This window comes from Pipra filicauda, unplaced genomic scaffold (genome assembly GCF_003945595.2).
Source record: "Pipra filicauda isolate LSUMZ 115617 unplaced genomic scaffold, ASM394559v2 scaffold185_size1782982_pilon, whole genome shotgun sequence".
In the NCBI taxonomy this organism is placed as follows: Eukaryota; Metazoa; Chordata; class Aves; order Passeriformes; family Pipridae; genus Pipra; species Pipra filicauda.
Genome location: NW_024104293.1, coordinates 85,390 through 108,380, shown reverse-complemented (window position 1 = coordinate 108,380; position 22,991 = coordinate 85,390). Strand labels below are relative to the sequence as shown.

At 45.3% G+C, this 22,991-nt stretch overlaps 1 protein-coding gene across 10 annotated transcripts in view; it reads left to right on the top strand.

The window, feature by feature from the left end:
• The window catches only part of RABGAP1L (RAB GTPase activating protein 1 like), a 245,133-nt gene that overhangs the window by 199,400 nt on the left and 22,742 nt on the right, over window positions 1–22,991 (top strand). Inside the window, exon 1 of one of the 10 annotated variants that reach the window (XM_027741728.2) lies at window positions 8,777–8,991. The exons of 8 other annotated variants lie outside the window; for them this stretch is intronic. Coding sequence is in view for 1 of the 2 variants with exons in the window: in XM_027741727.2 (XP_027597528.1) it covers window positions 11,718–11,828 (111 nt within the window). In the remaining variant the exon portion in view is untranslated. Of the gene's footprint in view, window positions 1–8,776; window positions 8,992–10,243; window positions 11,829–22,991 lie in introns of those variants that run through there. One more of the 10 variants, XM_027741727.2, reaches the window with a different exon arrangement.

Genomic DNA, 22,991 nt, shown 5'->3' with positions numbered 1-22,991 from the left:
TCCCAGCCAGGGCACAGCTCTGCCTGAAATTGTATCCAGGACAGGAGCAGGGTGCTGGTGGAGTGTTTGGTGTTCGGATAAACTGGCAAAGTGTTTGTAGTGGCTGCACGTGGGTAGAGGAGGACAGCAGAGCTGTAATGGAGCTGTTACTGTGCCGTTTGTTCCAGACGTGCTCCCAAAACCAGGGAAGGTGGAAGTGGTTGGTGTGCTCTGGTACATCCTGTGTCACCCAGAGAACCTCCCTGCCAGGCAAAAAATCAGGAGCACTGATTGGAATCACTTCTCACAACCAGGAAAGCTTTAAGTGGAGATGCTGTCCCAGAGCCTGGCTGTGTTTGCTGTGTTTGTCTTTCCTTGATGAAGGAACTGCCACACTCTTCAGTAAAGGCTTCAGGGACAGCTCCGAGCCTGTCAAAGGCCCAGTATTTTGAACCTTTACTCCACCTAGAGAAATTTCTACAGGAGTGAATCCTGTAGAGATTTATTTGGAACAAACAAGTACCAACTGATTTTCCCCCTTTCTCCTGTTATATGTTTCTCCTTTTTGTTTCAGCAAGCAGAGCCAACAGCCTGGAGCCGAATCTCCGGACTGTACTTCTTGCACAGCTGTTGCCTTTTGGGCCTCTCCTTACAGCCTTTGGCTGCACTAACTGGCAGCTGCTTTGTTACCTGCTGTACCTTTCGCTGTGGAAGTCTTTTGCTAAAAAAAATCATTTTTCTGCTTTGATGATCCAGCCATTACCTGACCCTCTCTGGAGAAGAACAGAGAGAAGGACATGAACCCTTGGTTTTGTACAAGCAGTCCTGCAGAACAAGGGTTGTGCACAAGGCCATATGTAATTTTTTACATCACAGTGAGATGAGGAAGATGTGTTTTAAGTGCAGATTGAATTTTCCCCTTATTTACTTAAGCATTCAATTACACATTTAGAAAACTAAAATATATCTGAGAGTGGCTTGGCATGCTCATTCTGTATTCTTTTTTTTGAAAAATGGACCCTGCCCTTTTGTCATTTATGACACATGTCTGTCACTGCGGTGTCCAGTTCTTGTGTACACCCAGAGAGGTGCTGATTGTAAAACCTTTGCTGCCCTGCAGCTCCCTGTATTTTTTCAATATGACTGAGATTTCACAAGCCAGGCTGTGCTGTGTTAGGTGTACATTTTGGTGCTGTTGTTTTCCTGGTGCTCAGGCAGATGTGGAAGTTATCTCAGGTATCGTGTTTGTGAACAAAACACAGGAGACTTGGAACCAGCTCAAATGCCCAGGAATTATGGTCTTAAGCTGTGCCAGGGGAGGTTTAAGTTAGATATTAGAAAGAATTTCTTTACAGAGAGAGTAATCAGACATTGGAATGGGCTGCCCAGGGAAGTGGTGGATTCTCCATCCTTGGAGGTTTTTAAGATAAGACTGGATGTGGCATCAGTGCCATGGTCTGGCAACTGCAACGGTGTTGGATCAAGGGTTGGACTTGATGATCTCAGAGGTCCCTTCCAACCCAGCTGATTCTATGATTCTGTTGCCCTGAGAAGTTGTTTCGGGTACATTTAAAAAGATGAGTCAACAGATCTTCATTCACTGAAGATAGGAAGAAAAGGATCTTCCCTGTGGGGAGATTCAGGTGTTTAGGGACTGAAGACGATGAGTAAAACCTTGAATTACACCCAGAGCAGGTGGGTGCTGGGGTGAGCAGGAATCTCTGTGTTTCTGGTTCTGAGTCTTCCCTCCTGGTAAGTCTAGCTGTCAGTCTCAAACTTTCAGAGAAAATGTGGGTGTTCTGCAGTGCTGAGAAGGTGTGAAGTACCCCAGAGCTGGCACAGACATTGAAGCTGACTCGTGGTTGTGTGGATCACTGCTCTGTGCTACCAGCTCTTCTTCTCTCTTTGGTGGTGTTGGGCCCAGCCAGCTCTGTACCCCAAAATCCTGTAACTCTGGAAGATCCAAGAATGCAAACAATACTGATGAAGGGAGCACAGGTCGTACATTCCTAAGGGAATAATAATTAAAAAAAAAAAAAGGGAGGACAAAAATATAGTCATCATGGCTGAGCTTCGCGAACGAAGATTTGGGAAGGCTCTAACCACATTTGTTACAGGCACGCTGGTGGCTTATGAGGCCAATACGTGACAGACAAATCCGATTGCAAAAGGCACAGCAGAAAGACTCCTTAGATGGTATCTTCTGCAATATACGGTTCTTTCTGCGTTGCCTTTTCTCCTCGAGGGTGATCCTGCGTGTGTTCTCAAAGGAAGCAGCAGCGTTATAGATGGTGTGTCTCCAGGCCTCCCGATTGGAGGCCAGAGTAGACCAGTTATGATGATCAATATGGCCAAGGCTGAGATGTTGTTTCAGGGAGTCCTTGTATCTTTTCTTTGGGGCTCCTCTCATGCGGCAGCCAGTGACAAGTTCACCATAGAGCAGGATCTTAGGGAGGCGGTGGTTGGTCCTTCATCCTGGAGACGTGCCCTGCCCAGCACAGCTGTGTTCTCAGCAACATGGCCTCAATACTTGTGATAGCTGTTTGCTCTAGAACAGATGTGTTGGTCACATCATCTGACCAGTGGATGTTTAGGATTGTGCGGAGGCAGCGTTGATGGAAGCGTTCTGGGAGACGCAGGTGGTGGCGGTGGATGACCCGTGATTCGGAACCATACAAGAGAGTAGACAGCACTATGGCTCTGTAAACACTGATCTTGGTGCTTTTCTTCAAGTGTTTATTACGCCATACTCTTTTGTGGAGTTTTCCAAAAGCACTATATGCCAAAAGCACAAAAATATAGTATTACCCAACAAAATACCCCGAATGCTTGGCAGTGTACTGCTGATAAGGGATGGCCAAAGGCACCCAGACAGTGAGTTAGGGTGCTCCAGCTCCAGTGAGCCTTTGCTCTTGCTGCTGTTATACTTCATTAGGAGAGATGATAAAAACCTGACTCAGACCTGTTTCTGGTCTTTCTCAATTTCACAGTTCTAACCATTGTCAAGGAAACCATCCTTTTGGTTGGATTTTGTTCCCCAGGACAGTTCCACAGAGATGCCTTTGCAGTCATGTCGATACCGTGCAGTGTCAGGGACAGGCTGTGTCACAAGTGTCAGCAGTGTGACTCATTCATTTCACTCTCCCTAAAACTGGGGGTGTCCAGTTAATGTCCTGATAAAGCAGTTGCCAGTCCCCAGGCAGTTCTTCCAGTGCCAGGAGTGTTGCTGAGCCCACGTGTGGTTGTCCGGTTGAAGTTCTGCAGTGAGACGTGTGTATAGAGGAAAAATATTGTGTGGCATTCCAGGAACACCCACCGTACCTTTTCCATTATATATCTAGGGTTCTGTGGCTGAGAAAGGTGATCAAATCCTTTACCACTTTTAAAGATTAATTAGTTTTAAAGAAGATGTCCCTGCTCATTGCAGCAGGGTTGGACAAGATGACCTTTAAAGGTCCCTTCCAACCCAAACCATTCTGTGATTCCACGATAAAGAGTAATTGGAAACTGAGTTATTCTGTCACAAATGCAGCCGAGAAGGACATCTCTAACCTTTCAAACCATTATGTAGGTATCTGGACTTTCATTACAAATAATACTCACTGGAGACAGCAACATAGTTTTTTTTTTTCTTGTTTGTTACTACATCATTTTGAATTGGTTTATTTTTCTTCACTTTCAGATCAGCATCCCATTTACACATATTAAATGGGGCAGTGCAAATGGCTGTAGGCAAAAGAATGAACCCTTAGAGGTTATTCTGGCAGTCCCCAGATGAGTGAACAAATGCAGGCACTGATTTCCCCCCTATTAATATGAACTGTAAACACAGGGTGGAATTTGATCGATGGTGGGCTGAACTGCTGCCTTCTCATTCATACCCGGCAGCAAAACTGAGAGGAGGGAAAGTGGTATCCCCTACTTTTTTATGGTTACAAACTTTCCCATTTTTTAGCAGTTCTCTCCTTTTTTGCTTGATAATCTACTTTCCAAACAGTCAAAATAACAATGGTGATTTGGAAATACATCGAGGAATTTTGCGGTGGTAGAAACCTCTTTTTAAATTTTTATTTTTTTTTTTTTAAATCATCCTAAATTTTATCCTCTGTTTGCTGTTGTGGGGTTTTCTTCCTTCAAATCAAGCAAAAGTTACCTCTCATTCATTCCAGGCACTTCCCTTGCATTCCTTGCAGAAGGAATTTTGTGTAAACACTTCCCCTGCATGAAAGACATGTTAAAAAATGAAGAATGGATTAGAAGTTACAGCTCAATTTTCTCTCTAAATATATAGCCCTTTAGTTGGATGTGGAGAGGAGTCAAAGGAGCACTGGGAATGAGGGAGCTTCCAAGGGAGCTCAGCCCTTGCACTCAGCTTGAGCAGCACAGTGTACCCAGCCTGAGCAGGCGGATATGAGGAGACAATGTTCCCATGCCCTGTGGAAATTATTGGAAGATGAGATGATTCCAATTCCTGATTTATTATTTTTTTTAGGGAGTGTCTCATTTCTTTTCATTGCACAGGTATCATAGTAGTAGTAATACAAGACCTCTAGTTTAGATTTTAAATAAGAGACAAGCTTGGAATAAGACAAATGGGAAGGGTTATAGAAGAGTTTATGGAAATATCTCTGAAGAAGTACCTGACTATCACATAGAGAGCTCCTTGATAACTGGTGGCAGCACCTGCCTTCTCTGCCCCTCCGTAGCATTTGAGCTCTTAAAATAAGCTTATTAACAGTCAAATGAAGACAGGGTAATCTTTAAATCATATGTAAATACCGAAGCTTTTCTCATTGTGGTATATTGGAACATTAAACAGAGATGCAGATTTTCCCAGTGGGAGACTAGATCAGCACAGTTAAGCACTGGAGTGGTTTGTCTCCCAAATCATTTTCTGAGAACAGCATTTCCCTTTCACTGGATGATGGTGAATAGGGATTTAGCGGCAGAGGATTATGTGGAGCTTAGATTAGTGGATGCTGCTGGCAGTCTTATACAGCTGATCAGCTGGCACAGTCCTGAGCTGCTTTCCTCCTCTGGAGCTGACCTGTGCAAATTCCAGGGCAATTTGTCCAGGGGAGTACTGAGACTTAGCTGCCTTCTGTCTTCTCCAGCAAATGGGTCTCGGGTCAAATGCTGTCTGTATCAGCTGGCTGTTCACCCCCTTTGGTATCAGTATCTACCAGCCAGTGCTGTTTGCTGGGGTTTTTTGGCTGTGAGCTGCAAGTTAACACTTCCATTTTCAATTCCGGCACTGTGGAACACGCTGCTCTCCTGGAAAGTATTAGTAGTTTCTACTTTAATGTATAATGCATGAAATAATCTCGTTTCAGAGTCGCTGGCCATGCCTCAGTCTAGACTGTGTCTCAGTCAAACTGACTCCTAAAACTCAGGGAAGGTGCTCGGACTGGTCTGTCTGGTTTGGCTGACACCGGTGCCATTTTCTGCTCACCCACATCAGTTCACTCTTAATTGCTCTTTATCTCATCTTCCAAGCAATCATACTGCAGATTTATTTTTTGTTTGGGGAATATGCCATTCCTGTAGTGCAGTTAAACACATAGAAATGTCTCACCTTTTCCATGAGGCTCCTGCCAGGGTGTCCCATGTGGAAGACGTGGTTCCAGGCGTACCAGCACAGCCGAGGGTATTGCGGTGGGTTTGGTGGGCAGAGGATGTGCCGTGGTCCTGCCTTCTTCCTTCTGTTATTTAACTACAAGAATTCCTCACAGTGCCTGGCTCTCCAGCCTTTCCTTCTTTCTCCTTTTTTCCTTGTCCTAGGCTAAAGGTCAGGTGCAAAGTGATTGTCAGTACAAATACTAAAATCTGACACAATACAGGGCACTTCAGGTCACCCAGGTAAATGTGTCACTGAGCTCTCCCTGTGCAGCGTGGCTGGCTCAGCATTCTGGGGGAAACTTGACAGGCAACATCATAGTAATAACAATAATAGTACCCCTTACAGTTTTGCATTTTCCATTAATTTTACCTTTATTAATCTTTCTGTGGCGGTTAGATAAGGACTGTTAACCCCTCTTTGGGGAGGGAATGAAGAATATGGAGAGATGTATCTACCTTGAGAAAGAAAATCAGGTGTGGGTTTAGAGTGAAGAGGCCAGAATCCTGGGCCCTGTGTGAGTCTCTTCGTGTGACAGATATCACTATTTAATGTGCTACTTGATGTTAACTAGTATCTTTTGTTTGCTGATCTTCTGCTGTAAGTGAAAAGACATGGGGCTGTTTGGGTGAAATCCCTCAGTCAGGCTGTACTAAACCCAGGCCAGAAATCCGTATAAATCATTGGAAGTGCAAAGCATTCCTATGCAACCGCTGTGCTAATTTTCTTGGATAATATGCTTGACCCATTTTTCTTCCTTTGAGTACCAATTGAAGTGATAAATGCAACAGGTTTAAAATACATCTCACAGGTAGTGCTGGGTTTATTATGGAACAGCTCTCAATGGCATTTGCATGGTCTAAATGCCACTCAAGCATTATCCAGCTGCTGGATTAGAAGCCCCAGGGAATACACATCAGAGACATTTACAATTTCAAATGGGTTGTTAAAGTCTGTCCCTTCAGCAGCTGGAGAGACCTGTTGGTAGTGATTTGGCTCGGAGGGCACAGGTTCAGGAGCCACTTGCCGTGGCCTTGGAGCAGGTGTGGGAAGAGCTCTGGGACCTGGCCCTGCTTCAGAGCTGCCACCACAGCCCTCAGCTGTGGAGTTGAGTTGTTTATGGGTGTCTGCTGTCTTGGAACTGGGAGGAGATAAAAAAGGGGTCCTTAAAGAGGAGTGACACAGGAGACAGGTAGCAGAATCCTGCTGTTTTCCAGGAAATTATGCTCTAAGGCATTATTAGGAATTTCTGGCTGTTCCTTCTGCATGGTTTCTGTGGGGTTCTCTCTGGTCCAGATTAGCCTGGCCCAGTCAGAGGGCATTAGACTGGGGGAATGTTTGTCTTTTGAGGAGCTCACTGGTACCACTCCTTGCTTTTCCACACAGGAAAAGAAATCCACTATTTTTCCAATTTAAAAGGATGGGGAAGGAGGAAATATGCTCAGCTCAACTGGTTATATTGGGCATATACAATGTATGCTTCAAATATCCTGTAAAATATGGCTTTCAACAGCTAAAGGTTGGGATTTTCAAAACCTCACACTGAGATTCAATATTCCTTTACCTTGGTAGCAATGCTGCCTCAGGGGCGTCTGGCCCTTTCCTTGTTCCTCCATCACCCATCACACCACAGCTCTTTGTGAGGCCAAGCAATAAACTGCACTGGTAGTTTGGGCTGGTTGGAGCCCTGTGCTTTCTCCACCATTGGAAAACATGAACAAGCAAAAGGTCATCCCAGCTCTAACCCAGATCCTCAGCAGACAAGAGGGAAGTTTGTGAAGCAAAATATTCCTGGCAGGCAGGTGACTTCTGAAGGAAACTTAGATGGAACACCCCTAGAAAGTGACAGTGGCAGGCTGGGAAAGACATATGAAAATACAAAGTAAAAATGTGAATTTAATTACTTAAAAAATCAAAAAGGGCTCATGAGTTCATTTAAAAGGCTTCAAAATAACCTTGAATGGACTGAGCTGAACAATGAGCATATACCTGTAGGCTGGTGTCCCAGCTATGCTGCTGGTTTGGGGAGGCTGGGAGAGGGGCGTTTGGGTATTGGGCACCATAAAATGAAGACTCAGAAGCCCTCAGCTCTTCCCTAGGTGGGCTGCACAGTTCCACGGAGGGGGGGCCCATGCCAGCATCACTGGTTTGTCAGGAATTCCTCAGCCTCAGCAATTCCAGCCACGCTGACCTCTGGCACTGCTGGGAGAGCACATTTCCTCTCTCCATCAGGATGGCCTTGCTGGCTTTAATCCATGTAAATGAGTTTACAATCATGCCTGCTTGCAAACCAGGAGCAAGCAAATTGGGAGGATTTACCCCTCTAAGTACATATGCTAAAGCACATCAAGCCCAGATTTCCCCCCACATTTGGAGGATTATTTTAGGAGAAACACAGGTGCATCCACCCACTTCGGGGGAGGGGGAAATTAGGCCATGCTAATTTGACATGTTAAATAATAAAAATAAATCTTGGAGGAGCAATGGCAACCGTGTTTCTGGAATCTGGAATGGTGTGGGGCACTCCTGGGAGCAGCGGCTTCGTGTTCGGGTCTCATGTGGAATCCTGGAACGCATCTCAAGGTATTTACCTTCTGATGCCTAAAACTGGAACACATTCCAGTTCCTGCTGCTCTCTCATGGTCGACAAACCCTGTGTGGGTGAGGAGAGAGCAGAGCTGTATCTGGGACTCACAGCATTGGACTTGTAACCAGGTGGCTTCCACTTGCTGGTTGTGCCTGATAAAGCCCTCCCGGGTCATTAGTGGGGACAGGAATTAAAGGAAGAGCTGTTATTACTGTTATTTATTCCCTCTGGGGGAAAAAGACCCGTAAACTTATCCTGAAGACTGCCAAATGCCATTCCAAGTGCTCTGAAAGGAGTTTTACGTTTCCTTCTCTGAAGATGGCTGTGATCTTCCCGGATTCATTAATACATGAAAGGCAAATTGCAGAAAAGGCCTTTGTGCTCCTGGAGCTGGTGGCAGGAAGGGAGGCTTAGCAAGGAGCTGCACATACCTCCCTTCCCCGTCTGTCAGAAGATCCTATCTCCGTCAGATAGCAGCAAGACATTCCTGGGGGTGGAGTGAGAATGAATTTAGCTTGGGAGGGAGCAGGATTTTGCTTTGCTAAGCGAGCTGGTTTGCTCAATTCAGGAATTTTCCATTCACCTCTATTATCCACCGGCATATAAATCCCAACAACTGCAATTAGGGCTACTTACCTTAATCAGTGCACAGCTTTCTACAGCCCACCTGTCCTTCTGCTGCCTCTCCTCTGTCTCCTGACTGCTTGGTTGCTCCGCTTCTCCAAAAATTCCTGCTTTGGACGTATGCTTTCCCAGCTGTGTCGTGGAGGGGGCTGCATTCCTGGTCCTTGAGGAAGGCTGCTGCAAGGTAGTTGTGGTGTTACACAGAGAAGGGCTCTTTGCTTTAAGGAAATATGAAGCTGCTGTGTGGTTTTTATTGCCTTTTGTTAGATTATTCATCACTTCAGCACCCAAAAATCCTGGCACAGGGGAAGGCTCTGCGTGAAAGCGCTGGGAGGAGTGTGTGGTGCGGCCTGAGGAGGTGGTGAAGGGCATCTCTGCTTGCCCTTTCCCTTCCAGTTCCTCTGGCATGAGCATGCTGCCTCTGTGTCTGGGCGGACATGTTGAGTCAGTCACTTTAATTCAAAATATTTAACTGGCTTGGTAGTTACAATTTTGTGCGCCGATTCAGGGATAGCACAGGCTGTTTACAGGGATGTAAAATGCAGGTTTGGAGGGATTTGCGGGCAGCTCAGCTCCATTAGCTTGAAAAAACAACTGAAAAACGTCCTATTTAAAGAGATGCATCATCCAACGTCACACTAGTCGTTAGTTCTTGCAATTGCCGGTTAGAACATGCCAAAATTATAAGCTCTCTGTTATGAATAGATACAAGAAGAATTACTCAGCCAATAACATGGAGATTTAGTGCTGTTAAATCATCATAACCTTTCTGTTTGAGAGGAAAAGCAAAAGGTAATATAGGTTCTGGTCCATAATTCCTTATAAATAGAAATGCCTGTCGGCTAAATGTGGGGAAGGGTTTAAGTAGCTGCAGCTGTGTCTGATAATTTGCCTTCTCCACCTCCTGCCCTTATTGCAGAATTAAAATGGTCTCTCATTAACATGGGACTGTTTGTTGTTGCACTGCCTGCTCCCTCCCTTATGCCTACCTGCCTGTTCCAAGGTAATGCCAGTCCCCATCGGGAGCCCCTGGAGCAGGTGCCAGCAGGGTGGGAGGGATTTGGGAAGGGACTGTACCTGTGGCAGCAGGTGCCTTTGTCAGCACTCCTGGGAGGAGGCGGGGAGGGGCTCCTCCCAGTGCTGTGCTTGGAACTTTCACTGCTAGAGGAAACCAGCCCTTGAAGGAAGGAACCGGGTCCCCGAGAAGAAACCAGACCCCCAAGGCAATGGAGCCGAGGAGGAAGCGGTGTTTGAAGGCTTTGGAAAGTCTGAGTGGGGTTTGGCAGAGCAGGTAGGAGTTTAGTGCAGGTGACACAGAGCCGTCCCGTGAGCTGGATTGGAAGTCTTTCTACTGTGGGAATTAATTGGAAAACATTTGCAAGTCTTTGAAGAAAAACAAGGAAAAAAAATGCACTGTAGGTGCATTGCAAAGGTACCTTTCTTCCTCCTGCAAGGGTTAAGCACGATCAGAAACTGCTTCAGTCTCAAGGGTTTAACCTCAAGTGCCGCATTTTTTGTTTGCCATAAGCCTATTAGAACTCTCTCTGTTTCCTAGCAATAACATGTAATTTCTCCCCCTGTTTAAGTGGAGGAGATGTTGGGGTTTTAATCCTGCCTGCTACAGCTGTTGCTCAAGTTCCCTATTCAAATGCAAATAGCACCTGGAGCTATTTAGATAACTGCAGTCTTTGATAAAGATACTCAGGGAGCAGAGAAAGAAGCAAAGCAAGGTGTGTCTGACCCTGTTTGTTCTGGAAAGCAAGAGTGTAACCATATGCCACCACCAAGCTGAACTGGAAACTTCAACCAGATCTGCTGCTTCCAGCACAGACTCTTTTTGGAGACGAATGGCTGGAGTGCTTTCTGTTTCTTGAGCAGGTATGATTTTTCACCAGGAAGAAAAGGCTTCCAGAGAAGATAAAAATGTAGTGGATGTGTCTAAGCAAAGTGCCATGCCTGAGTGTCCTGAAAGGAGTTGCTTTTGGGATATTTTGTTTATTTCTTCAAATAATTTACTGTTTTCTGCATCACTTCTTGATTAAAAGAAGAGCAGCACCAGATTCAGGTTAAAAACCTTTGACTGTGGGGAGTTTTAATTGCATAAATTGTTTTTATTTTTATTGTGGAGGTACAAGTTTATTCACAGAAGAGCTTTACAGCCTCACTCCATTTTTTCAGGGCTGTTTTACCCTCTGTTATGTGTGGAAACTGAAGGACTCTTTTTGGAGGGTTGTGACTTGATACCATGATCTTCTGCTAAAATCCAAATGTCTACAGGGCACAAAATGCAGTTCAGATTTGTGGAAAAACAAAAGTGAGTGTTTTTAAAGACTTTTAAGGGAGAGATTTAGAAACTTTTGGAAAATTTCAAGAAATGCCTTAGAGAAATCAGCATTACACTGATCTCTGTGAACTTACAAATAAGACAGAAGCAGCACTTCACTGGAAGGAGAGCCTCTGCTCGTAAGAATATCAGCTTTCATGGGAGAAAGCTGGATATAAAGAATGAACGATTGCTACCAAGTTGGAGAAGAACAGCAGTGATTCCAGTCCTTCTGTCGAGCGCTGACGGATCTTTTCTTGCTTAACACTCACCTGGTTTGCCTCCTGCTTTCTCATGCTCAGCCTAATCCTGGAATCAGCACAGGTTCCCTGGCTTCCCCAGGCTGCAGCCGATCCCTTTGCGAGCCGGGTGTTGGCACTGTGAGCAGGTGTGCTTCCCATGATCCCAGAGGCACCCCGGGCAGGACAACCCCCTGCGGGAGCCGATTTGCTGGGTCATGTTGTCTCTCGGGACACTCCTTCCCCAGTAGCGTCTCCAGGTGGGTGTGGACAACAGCCACGGAACTGAGCCAGGGCTCAGCCTGGGATTGTCAACCTGCCCGGGCCGCTAACGGCGGCTGCGGCACCATGATGGAAGAGGTGTCCATCGTGGTGGCCTACGATGCCCATGTGTTCAGCCAGCTCTGCGAGGAGGACTTCCTGGCCAACCTGGTGGCAGTCAGCAAGCCCAAAACTGGGGTAGGTGCTGCTCTTGCTCCTTGCCAGTAATGCTTAAGGTTATACTCTGTCCTGGAGTTAGGTCCTTCTGCTGAAAACTATTCATTCCTTAGTTTCTCTTTTCATGCCTTTTCCAGAAAATTGCTGTCATGCATCAACAAAATAAAAACGTTTCAGAAGAGATGAAATTATTTAAAATATCTTCCTGGGCTGCTAAGTTTACAAGAAAGTGGTTTGCTCAGCAGGATCATAGTTAAAATAGTATTTTTTAAATAATTGAAATAATTAAGCCAGCAAATGACTGAACTTCTCCAGCTGTAGGCGCTAAGTGGTGCAAACACTTTCTGTGTCTTAGAATGTCAGTTAAAGGGTCAGGGTAGATGCTGGTTCTGGGGGTGCAGGTTACTAAATCTAAGAGAGTCTATCACTTCCCTGGGAATGGTGATGTTCCCCTTCTGTGTTCTGCAACCAGCATAAATACCTGTGAAAACCTTGTAGCTGAACAACCACTTCATAAGCAGCATATCTCTTTATGTAAACGCCATGTAGAGTGTGGTCATCCTCCTCCCTCCTGGAGGGAGTGCTTGGAGGGAGCTGCAGGCTCTGAAATTTGGTGCCGAAGTTCAGCTTTGGTTTCAGATTCTCCAGCTGAGACCATGTGGGAGCCAGGCTGCCTAGAAGCGGTCAGAGGAAGTGTTTGGAAATAAAGATGCATGCATTCAGCTTAATGTACAAGCAGATATTTCAGGCTAAATACAAATCAGTCTATTATTTAGCAGCCCAGTGAAGCACGTGTTTGTGCAGATTTGAGGCTGTGTGTGTGTTTGTATCCAGGTGGTTCCTCAGCTGGGACAAAGGGAGGTGTTCTATTATGGTGCTTTTTTCCTGTCTCTGGCCTCCTCTAGGCCAGAATTTCCAAGGTCCATTACAGCAGTTAGGCAATAAATATGGAAATTCAGCATAGACAGAACTGTGAGCTTTAATATGACCTGGTTGGAGGCTGGGCTCCAAGCAGGCTTTGATTAACCAGCATATCAGGAGTCACATGCTTTTCCCATGCTGGATATGTTTAATTATCCCGTAATTCACCATCCAGCCACCATTCCCCATCCTTTCCACTCGTTCTGCCTTAGCTGGTTGCTGTGGCAGCAGGTACTGCTTTGCCTGGAAGGCCAGAGCAGTGCCTTCCCCGCAGACAGGTCCTGGTGTTGCAATAGGATTAACTGGAGCCAGGCACCGTCGGTTCTGGGAGAGGCTCTTGGGATGAGTCTCTCGGAGCAAGCGATGACGACAGTGGGGTTTCCTGGGAGCCTCCTGCCCTGAACTGCTGATGTGTTCTAGAGCCAGCACTTGCAGTTGTTAAATTAAAATCCCTGTGGTAAGAAAACATCTCATGGGTGGTTTACCCTGCAGTTCATACCTTTGGGAAATGCTGCTGTGGTGGGCTCAGCGATGGGCTCTGCAGAGCACTAGTAACAGGAATCGCGTTGTGGATCTCTGGATTCTGCTGGATCAGCTGCGAGTGACCAGGGGAGAGAGGAACTGGTGTTGGAAGCACCACGTTACAGCTCCAGCTGAGTTTTGCCACTCTGAAAATAGAATGAACTAACATCTTTTTAAAAATTACTTCTCTCCTTGTAAACAGAGAACAACTGTGGGAGGAACAGTATTGTTATTACTATTATTTAGAAGATCTGAATAACAGACTTTAGTGTAAGGGTGTCTTCTGATCAACTGCTTTTTTTTCCTGAATCAAAGAGCATGAACATGTTTGGGTGTTAACACTGGGCTTTGAGTAACCTGGTCTAGCGGAAGGTGTCCATGCCCACAGCATGGGGTTGGAATTAGATGGTCTTTAAGATCCCTTCCAACCCCAAACCATTCTGGGATTCTGTCTCAGTGCATTATGTACTAGTAAATAAATTAAGAAATATGTTTTTTGGTGGGTTTACACAGGAAATACTTAACTGCTCTTTTAACTGGTTTTGAAGGATATTAAGTAAGCAAATAATGGTGCAAACAACCTGAGGAGGTTTAAGATGAAGCTCATCAGGATTATGATAGGATTAGACAATGTGTGGGAGTCTGTCCTGCAAAGGGACAGGACTTGATGACTCAGTTTCTCTCAGTTCTCTGCTGCTGTGTTTAATCATGGGACAAACTGACAGTTGGGATAAGTTGGGGCAAACCTTGTTGACTCTGTCGTGGTCATTTCACCAGTTTGCACTAAGGTATGTACTGTATGTAAAGGGACGTTCTGCAGGAAGGATTTGTGGAGGGTTTGTTTATATTAATAGCACAGGTATTAATAGAGTTCATATTAATAGCACAGGTATTTTACAATCTGGGGTTCATGTCTTGGTTTGCAAAATCTAGTTTTGTTTATTTTTAAAGGCGTTTCTAACATGCTGCTCAGGTTGCAGAGAATAGTTTAAAAAAATACTTCTGCAAAGGCTTTCATCCTGTTCTGCGGTTTGTATGCCAGGATGGTCTTGGGGCAAGATTTCTGGCACTGCTGGTGACCCTTGTAGTTCTTGTGGGTTGTGCAGTGGGCCAGGGTGCACAAGAGTCCCTCTTGCTCAGAGAGCCACGTGTCGCCACATGAGGTGATAAAGGCTTTACTCCAAAGCCAAGCCAGGCCAGGTGACAGCTACGTGAGTTCCTTGTGCTTTAGGCCAGCCCTGCGTGACCTTCTGACACATCCAGTGCCACACGAGTATGAACTCCTTGGGCACAATCAGAATTACCTGCTGTTGGCCAGGTCCTATCACTTCCAGCTGTATTTTTCAATGGAAAACGTGGATTTTTCACTGGAAAGCATAGCAGTGTTTTTGTAGCATTGCTTTGGTGTTTGTAAACAATTAAACAAAACGTGGATGAGCTGAGATAAGGTTTTGTTAAATCTGCTCCAAAGCAACACTGTGTGACAGCAATCCCCCAATACATATTTTAATAAAATTAGTCATGTTGCAGTGTGACCATGACACACAGTTGTTTTGCTGTGTGGTCTTGCTTTCAAAACTTCAAGTTGTTCTGAAACTACCTTGCACAGATATGCAAAGCAGCACATAGAATGGACTGCTGCGCAGCTTGTGCAAGAATTGAGCAGCTTTACTCTGGGGAATTTCAATTCTCAGCTTATCTACAGAAAACTTGGACTCAAGGGGTTATAAAGATGCTATTCTAAGTGGTATAATCCTCTTAATCCAGAGCTGAAGGACGTTTTTCTGGAAAGCTTCACTGTATTTCCATTTGCCTGCCTGCCTTACTGTGTTTAGCTCTCTGTTCGGGGAAGTTATCGGCCATTCCACAGAAATAATTGGTGGTTACATGCAGGAGACTCTGCCACAAGGATTTTTAGGCTCTCAGCTTCCCATTGAAGCCAAACTGAGGAGATTCAGAGCAGGTGATGAACTGCAAAGCCAGTGAAAAACTCAGGTGGCCTTGGAAGAGCACAGGGTATAGTGGTCCATGGGTTGAAGTCTACCCAGCAGCAGCTGAACATTTCTAGGGGTTGATAGCAGAGCTGAGAGTGTTCAGCATCTTCAGGCATAGACACACTGATTTTTGGGTGGCAGAAGCTGGAAGGTAAGTGGTGGGCTGAGAGGAACTTGCCTGAGGTCCAGCAAGGCAAATGCAAAACCTTGGGAAGGAAAAGCTCCATCATCTATGCAGGCTGGGGACCAAATGTCTGGACAGGATCAGTGCAGGCTGGGAGTGGTGTGGATGACCAGAGCAGTGAGCAGTGTGCCTGCAGTGCCCAAGGCTGGCTGTGCACAGGCAGGTGCCAAGTGGGATGGTCGTCCTCTTCCACCCAGCAGCTGTGTGGCTGCACCTCACCTCCTGCATGCAGTTCTGAGCCCCCTGGAGAACAGGGATAGTCACAGCCTCAGGTGGGTACAGCAGAGGACTGCTGGGAAGGCAGGGCACTGACCACAGCAAGGAAGGATGGGGGGGTCGGGGCAGCTTATATCCCTCCTGAGCTTTCTCTTTTTCAGGCTAACTGTGGTCTGCCACCTAAAGGAAGGTCCTAGAGAGGAGGGAGCCAAACTTTCAGAGTCACGCAGTGACAACACAAGGAACGCTCATGATTTGCAGCAACGCCAGTTCTGGCTCAGCACAAGGGAAAGCAGTTCTGCCCAGGGAGACCTTGGCATCTCCATCCTTGGAGGCCCTCAGGAGGAGCACGCTCTGACTATGAAGCTGTCCCTGCCTGAGCTGGAGGTTGGTCTTGTGTGCCTGCTGGAGGGCCCTTCCAATCTCAGTTTTTCCTTGAGTCTCTAATTCTGCCTGTGTGGAGGAGTTGGCAGCACTTAATCTTTTGGAGCCCATTTTTCCCTGGGTGGCATTTCTGCTGGTGCTGCTGCCAGAGGAGGGAGAAGGGAGTTTGGGTGGTCACTGTTAGGAGACTTGGCTCTTTCCAGCAGATATAATCCTTGTCTGAGCCTTCCCTGCCCAAGAGAAGGAGGGATCCTGCTCTCAGGCTGTCTCAAGGAGCTGTCTCATCTCTGTCCCTCCCTTCTCTGTGGGGCAGGAGCTGCCAGATCCTTGCCTTTGGAGCAGCTCCCTTGTGCAAACTGAGGATCTTAAACCTCCTGCTGCAAGGCATTTACACCCTGCCCAAAACAGTTCAGGGGCTCTGCTCCACATCCTCTTCGTTTTTTTTTTCCCAACTGCATCTCCCAGGTCTAGATGCAGTATTCCAGTATTGATCTTGGTGATGATCCAGCGTTAACCTTCCCTAGTCACCTTCCTTTTCCCCCTATCCTTATGCATCCCAGGGTTCCCACAAGCTGTTCTGCTGCAGCCTGGCTCTGACAGCGGAGTCACATTTTTGGCACTGCAAAGGTGGTGTGTTATTCCCTGCCATTCTCCCTGTGCCAGTGTTTATTCCCAGTCCCACACTGCTCTGTGTGGCCTCCTGAGCGGTGCTGATGCCGCTGCTTGTGGGGCAGTGCTGATACAATTACCATTTTTAAAAACAACGAAATGAACATATTTCTGCAGGATTATTTTGGTCAGCTTGCCATCAAGCAGTGAGGCAAGAGGGAGAGGGCTGTAGAGGAAGAGCTAGGCCTTGCCCAGCTGAGGGCAGGCTGCTTTCCCAGCATGTGCCTCCCATCCCCTGTGCTTCCCAGAGAGCACAGAAGTTTCCAAACTTTTTGGAGAAGTCCCAAATCCCTGGGACTGATCCCATCTCTTCATGGGATTCCACCCCAGCTGGAGAACTACTGCTCCATGCTGTAGTTAAGTCCTGTGGGCATTTGTTCTGGAGTTGGCACAGTGGTGTGTTTCAGTTGAGGAAGCTGTTTCCAGGAATCCAAATATATATGTGTGCAGTTTCTGGTTCTTCTTGTTCTTCACTGCTCTTTCTATCCGTGTGTCATCCCCAAATCCCATTAGCAGGACTGTATCTTTCACTTCCAGGCCTCTGATGTAGTGTTTGATAGAGCTGCATCTTTGATGATTCCCAGAAAACACCCAGAATGTCATTAACCAGAAATGAAATCTGTCATTGAATAATGATTCCTTTTGTCAATAGCTTTTTGACCCATTTCCTGAGCTTTTTAATTCATGTTTGTGGCTGTCAGATACTCCTCAGGTGGGGGGGTTGGGTTTTAAGAAAATAAATCTCTCATATGGCAGTGAAAGCAGTGCTAGAGAAGACTCTTATAACTGTAAAGCTACTTTTATTAAGCAGACCTATAGATAAGGAATAAAATGGGACCTACAGGTTATAAAATGATGCTGGTGTGGAACCAGTTTATCAGCTGGATCCTTATCAGCTCTGCAGAGCATTTGTGTGGGTTCCTGGTCTCAGCTCACCAACCAAATCAACCAGATGGGTTGATTGGTGGAGCCTAAATGTTGGCAGTGCAGGGTGTTCTGCTCTGAGGGAGTCTCTGCTGTTTTAAGGATTTACTAAAAACAAACATGAGTGGCCCAGAGATCTTGTCTGCTATTTCTGTCCGTGCTTGTGCTCTGCATAAAAACTTGCAGCCTGATTTCCGACAGAGCTGAGCTGTTCTCTGGACAATAATGACTCATAACTACTTTTGAGCTCTAATTATTAATACATAGGAGCAACACTTAGGGATCTTCTTCTTTTCCATATGCTTATAATCTCATCCAGCCTAATGGAACTCAAGAAAGAATTCGAACTTTTTTTTTCCTTCTGCATTTGGTTTTAATTACTGCTTTATTTGTTCCTAATTAATACCCTATATTATTTCCTGATGATTTTATTTTTTTATTCATGTCTGAAAGCATTTCTTCTTGCCACCTCTTTATTGTCATTGTATCATGAAAGAATTATTAAATCAATGTCTCAAATAGACATTTTTAAATAAGAACAGAATATTGAAACATTCAAAAGAAGGATATTTTGCAGCTTCCTCAATTTCTTCTTAAAAAGAATTTCAGGAAAATCGAGTTTTTCTGGGCACTTGAGAAACTCAGCTTCTGTTTCTGTCACCATTACAAGCCCATTTGGGAGAAGAAACTTGAAATAAGTTTTTAGACATTATTGATCATATATGGTCAGTACAGTCATGGACTTTGAAAGGAGTACTGAAACTAAATGAAAAGGCAGTTTGTCTTTATAGAAGTCCAGTTTCTTGATTCCTAGAAGATGCAGGTGAATGTCTTAGTTACAGACATTCTGTCTTCATTGTCTACAACTGTTTTCATTCTTTTTGAACCCAATTCTCAGAAGAATTTGTGTGCTGAAGTTGGAAAATGTATTTCAGTGGTTTTACCTTGTTGAGCTTGTGCTTTCAGGCACTGTTTAATACACACATTTTTTTTCTTTGTTGCTTCCTTCTACCTATGTCAACATGAGCTCACCAACAGCCTCCTCTGTTGACTGGAATGCTGGTGATGCTGGTCTTGTAAAGCAGAACAATCCAGGTGGTTTGGTTTGGAGCAGAGTGTTAAGCTGTGCCAAGACAACGCTCAGGGTGTTGTGCTTTTGCTCCAAGGTAGAGTTGCCAAAGTAACCCTGAGTTCCAATATCAGGGTACAAGTAAGATGCCATATTTATTTGTCCATTACCTTGGAGACCCCAGAAGCCAAGTGTGTAGGCAAGAATAAGCACACAGATTGTCCACACTCAGGCTGAACTTCCAGAGGCAACACTCAAATGGATGAACAGTGCAAATAAGGCCGAACCTGGATTCGTTCAAGGCGTGGAGGGAACTGGCTCAGCAGATGAAGGATTAGAGAGATAACAGAGCAGAGCATGGATTAGTTGTTGCACTAAAACACTGTGCCATGCTTCAGTGAGCCTTTCTGGTACCTTGGAGTTGGGCACTGTCCCACTGGTATTTTCAAAATGCTTATTATTTAATGTGCAGCTTGAAAGAACGTGTTTTTTTTAGGGTTTTAGCAGTTTTGTTGATAGAGCTGGGCAAGCAAAAAAAGCCAAGGCTTTTGAGAGGATGTGGTAAAAATTGTGTTAGTTGCTGAAATGCAGACAAAAGTATAGATAAAACTATACAGAAGGGACCGTGGAGCCCTCAGTGTCAGTATAGAATCACAGAATGACAGAATGGTTTGGGTTTCAGTGACCGCAAAGTCCATCCCATTCTAACCCTGCCCTCTGTCCATGGCAAGCTATTCCCCTTTGTCCTATTCCTTTCCAGTCCCTCTTGAGCTCTCTTGCAGCCCCTTTAGGCACTGGAAAGGGCTCTAAGTTCTCCCTGGAGTCTTCTCTTCTCCAGGCTGAACAATCCCAGCTCTCCCAGCCTGTCTCCATGGCAGAGCAGCTCCAGTCCTCAGAGCAATTTCGTGGCCTCCTCTGGACCTGCTCCAACAGGTCCATAATGGATCAGCTTTAATATAGAAAAGCTATCTATTTTCTGCTAGTGGAGTAATGCACTAAAAAGTAATTGCTCTTAATACAATGTAGGTTTGAAATACTGATAAAAGTAATGAAAGGTGTTTGAGCATCAGGGACCTCCCTACACATCAGAGAAAAACCCAGCGCTGATTTTAAAGATGCGATGTGAAGTCTGACAACATTACAGTTTTACTGATACTGTGGCACAGAGTTAATCTAAAACAATATGAACACATAGGACATGGGCTGAAAGAATGTGAGGTTCTTTGCTTACCTGGCATATGGTTCAGAGTTGTGATCTAGCCCCCATCCTCCATCTCAGGAAGGAGATGATTTTTCATGCTGGGCACAGTGTGACAGGGATGAGACATGGCTTGATTACTCAGAAGAGCTGGAATCTAGTCTGGCAGACAGCTGGTTTCACCAGCCTTGTGGCGGGTTTGGATGACATATTGAGCCAGGGGTTTATTAGCTAAAAGCTGTGGACTAAAAATGTTGAATGTGACAGGTTTTACAGCCCTGGTAAACCAATAATTTGAACCTGGTTACCAATCAGTTGCTGGCCTTGTGTTGGCAATTGTGAGACAGGTCTGCGGTAGTTCCAGCGTAACCAAGACTGGAAGCAAACCCTAACACTGTGTAGCTGGGAGAGGCTGTTTCTCTGCTAAGTGATGCAAGAAAATCCCTGGGGAATTTATCCTGAACGTCTGATCCTGTTGTCACGGGGATGGTGGTGAAGGCTGTGCTTGTCTTCCTGCTCACCCTTCTCTTCTCTTGCTGTGACGTGCTGAGGAATGCAAGCCAAGCTCTGAAATTGTTGTGGGTATGGGTTAGATCGAAATCAGAGTGAATGATGTGCACCTTGAATTTTGCATAGTCACCAAGGAGACATAGAAAACCTTCAGCACCAAATGCTGTGTGTCAGAATGTGTATATGTGAGACACACAGAACCTCTTGGAGCTGTTATGTTGTGAGGAACAAACCACTGAATAAATTCTGTGCTGGAAAAAACGCTGCTGCCCACAGGAACTGTGTTACCCAGAGCAGGGCCTTGTCCCAGCTGGCTGGGCAGTGTCACTGCCCCATTTATCTGATCCTCATTGTGGCTGGGGGGATATACAGGTGGTTTCATTTAGCCTAGACAGTCTTTGGTAGCAGAGATCTCATTGTTCAGGCATTAAGTTATGTTGCATAACAAAAATGACCTGCACACAGATATTTTCCACCCAGAATGTTTCTGATGGTGGTACCCTTCAGCACAGTGCTGCTGTTGACCAGAGCTGTTGAAATGCAGAGCGTGTGCTGGCTGGCAGAGTTCCTTCCCAGTGTGTGTCTGTGCTGCAGCCCTTATCTGTATGTGAGAGGAAGCTCCCGTGTCTAGAGGAGCTGCGAGACATCAGCTGCAAGTACTGAAGGTAATCGGCCATTTCCAAGCACTGCTTTTCAGCCACTCAGGGTGTCTCTTCCTTGCTAAAACAAATAGACTTGAAGTGGATAATAAACCCTCTGTATCTCAAAGTGAAAATGAATTTTTGAATGCAGAAAGGCAGTTTGAGGATCTGAAAAGGAACGTTTTTGAGACATCTCTGCCACAGGCAGAACATCATTTCCTTGACCCTTATTTTTAGCTGCAGGTGTCCCTGCAGCCTCTCAAACACAAGCACTGTGGTCAAAGTGCACATCAGTGTTTGGAGTTACAGTTCAGGGAATCCAAATTCCATTCTCTTTCCCTGTATTACTGCAGGATCTCTGTACAATGGTGCTTCCTGAATATCTCCTGGTCTCAGCTTACCTTTAACTTAACTGTTTTGCTAACTGAGCCTAACTAAGCAGATATTTAAACAGCAGGGTTAGGGAAGAATGATGTGTTATGCCTGTTTCAGCGGGTTTAGGTGAATGGAAATACATCGTAGAGATTAAAATCTGACAAAAGGATCTGGTGTTGGAAATGATCCAGTGTCACTGACTCTGCCAGTGCACTTCTGAATCACGGGAAATGATGCAGGTGCTCAGTAAAGTTTGCAACCTGCCTTTCCCTTGGTTTTATAAATTTCTGTGGGTGTCTCATTTGCAAGTGAGATATTTTCATAATGAACTGATATGGAAGAATTAAATAGAAATAAAAATTCATGGCAATGCTGGTTTCCTTTGCCTCCAGCCAGCTTTCAGGTTGGATTTGTGTTATCCCGAAGACTCTCTTCAGGAATTGTTAAACCTACAGAGCTGGCTTGCAGAAGGAAGGAAAGTCTCCCCCTGGAAGGAAGGGATACTCTCAGGTGTGCCAGGGTGGAGTTGTTTCCCTGATGTAAAAAGAGCATTTCTGCCAGTTCTGTTTCCAAACACAAGGTGGAGAGATGCTGTTCTGCAGCAGCACTCAGACAGGCACAGGTTCAGCAGGAGATCTCTCCAGCACAGCGTAGGCTTCCAAGGGATTTCAGGGAACATCTCCTTCCTTACAGCTTAGATGGTAAAACAACATCTGACACTCGGGGCTTTTGTTGTGCCCCAAAACCAGGGGTGAGATGGTGTTGAATGAACTTTATGGTGTGGGGTGGAGTGGGGCTGTCTGAATGTGGTGCTGTAGCGTGGTGAAACACTGATGGGGCTCTTCCACTGCATTTCAAACCTATGGTGAACCAGCCTGGTGTCAGTGAGCCCTTCCCTGCACGGTGTCAAAAGGAGAAACGGGAATTCTTCAAGCTGTGCTCCATCCTGTGACTTTCCTTTGCAGACTACCCAGCACAAAGAATTTTGTGAGAAATAATGATTTGCCCTCTTTCCTCTCAGATTTCATGCTTGTGGCTAAGATCTCCTTGGAGATCCAGTTGTTCACATTGTATTGCATAATAGCCAAATATGACATCTCACTGACCTCCTTTAAAGACTAATCCAAGAGACAAGTCTGTTGTGTCAGCATGTACTGTGGGGTTTGTTCTTTCTTTTTGGTAGCTGCATGCTCCCAAAAGAAAAATGAATGACTTATCTACTTCTGAGTCTTATTCCCAGTGACAGATGTGACAGGATACTTTTGACAGCCACATTTTAAGGAAAGGACAAAATAGAGTTATCCATAGCAATGACTGCACAGACCAGAAGAGCACTAAATCAGTTTCTTCATCTATAATTGTTACATTAAAGCCTTCATTTGGCCTAATCAAGTGTTTAAATAGAGCTGTATTTCTTAAAATAGAACTGTTTCCTTCCTTGAACCTGATATAGTTGTATTTTAAATATGAAGTATTAACTAGAACAAATTGGTACCATTTGAGTGTGAACTAAGACAATGTGTGTGATGGGAAATTTTTTGTCAGTAATCTGCTTTTGGAGGGGCTTGAAATACCAA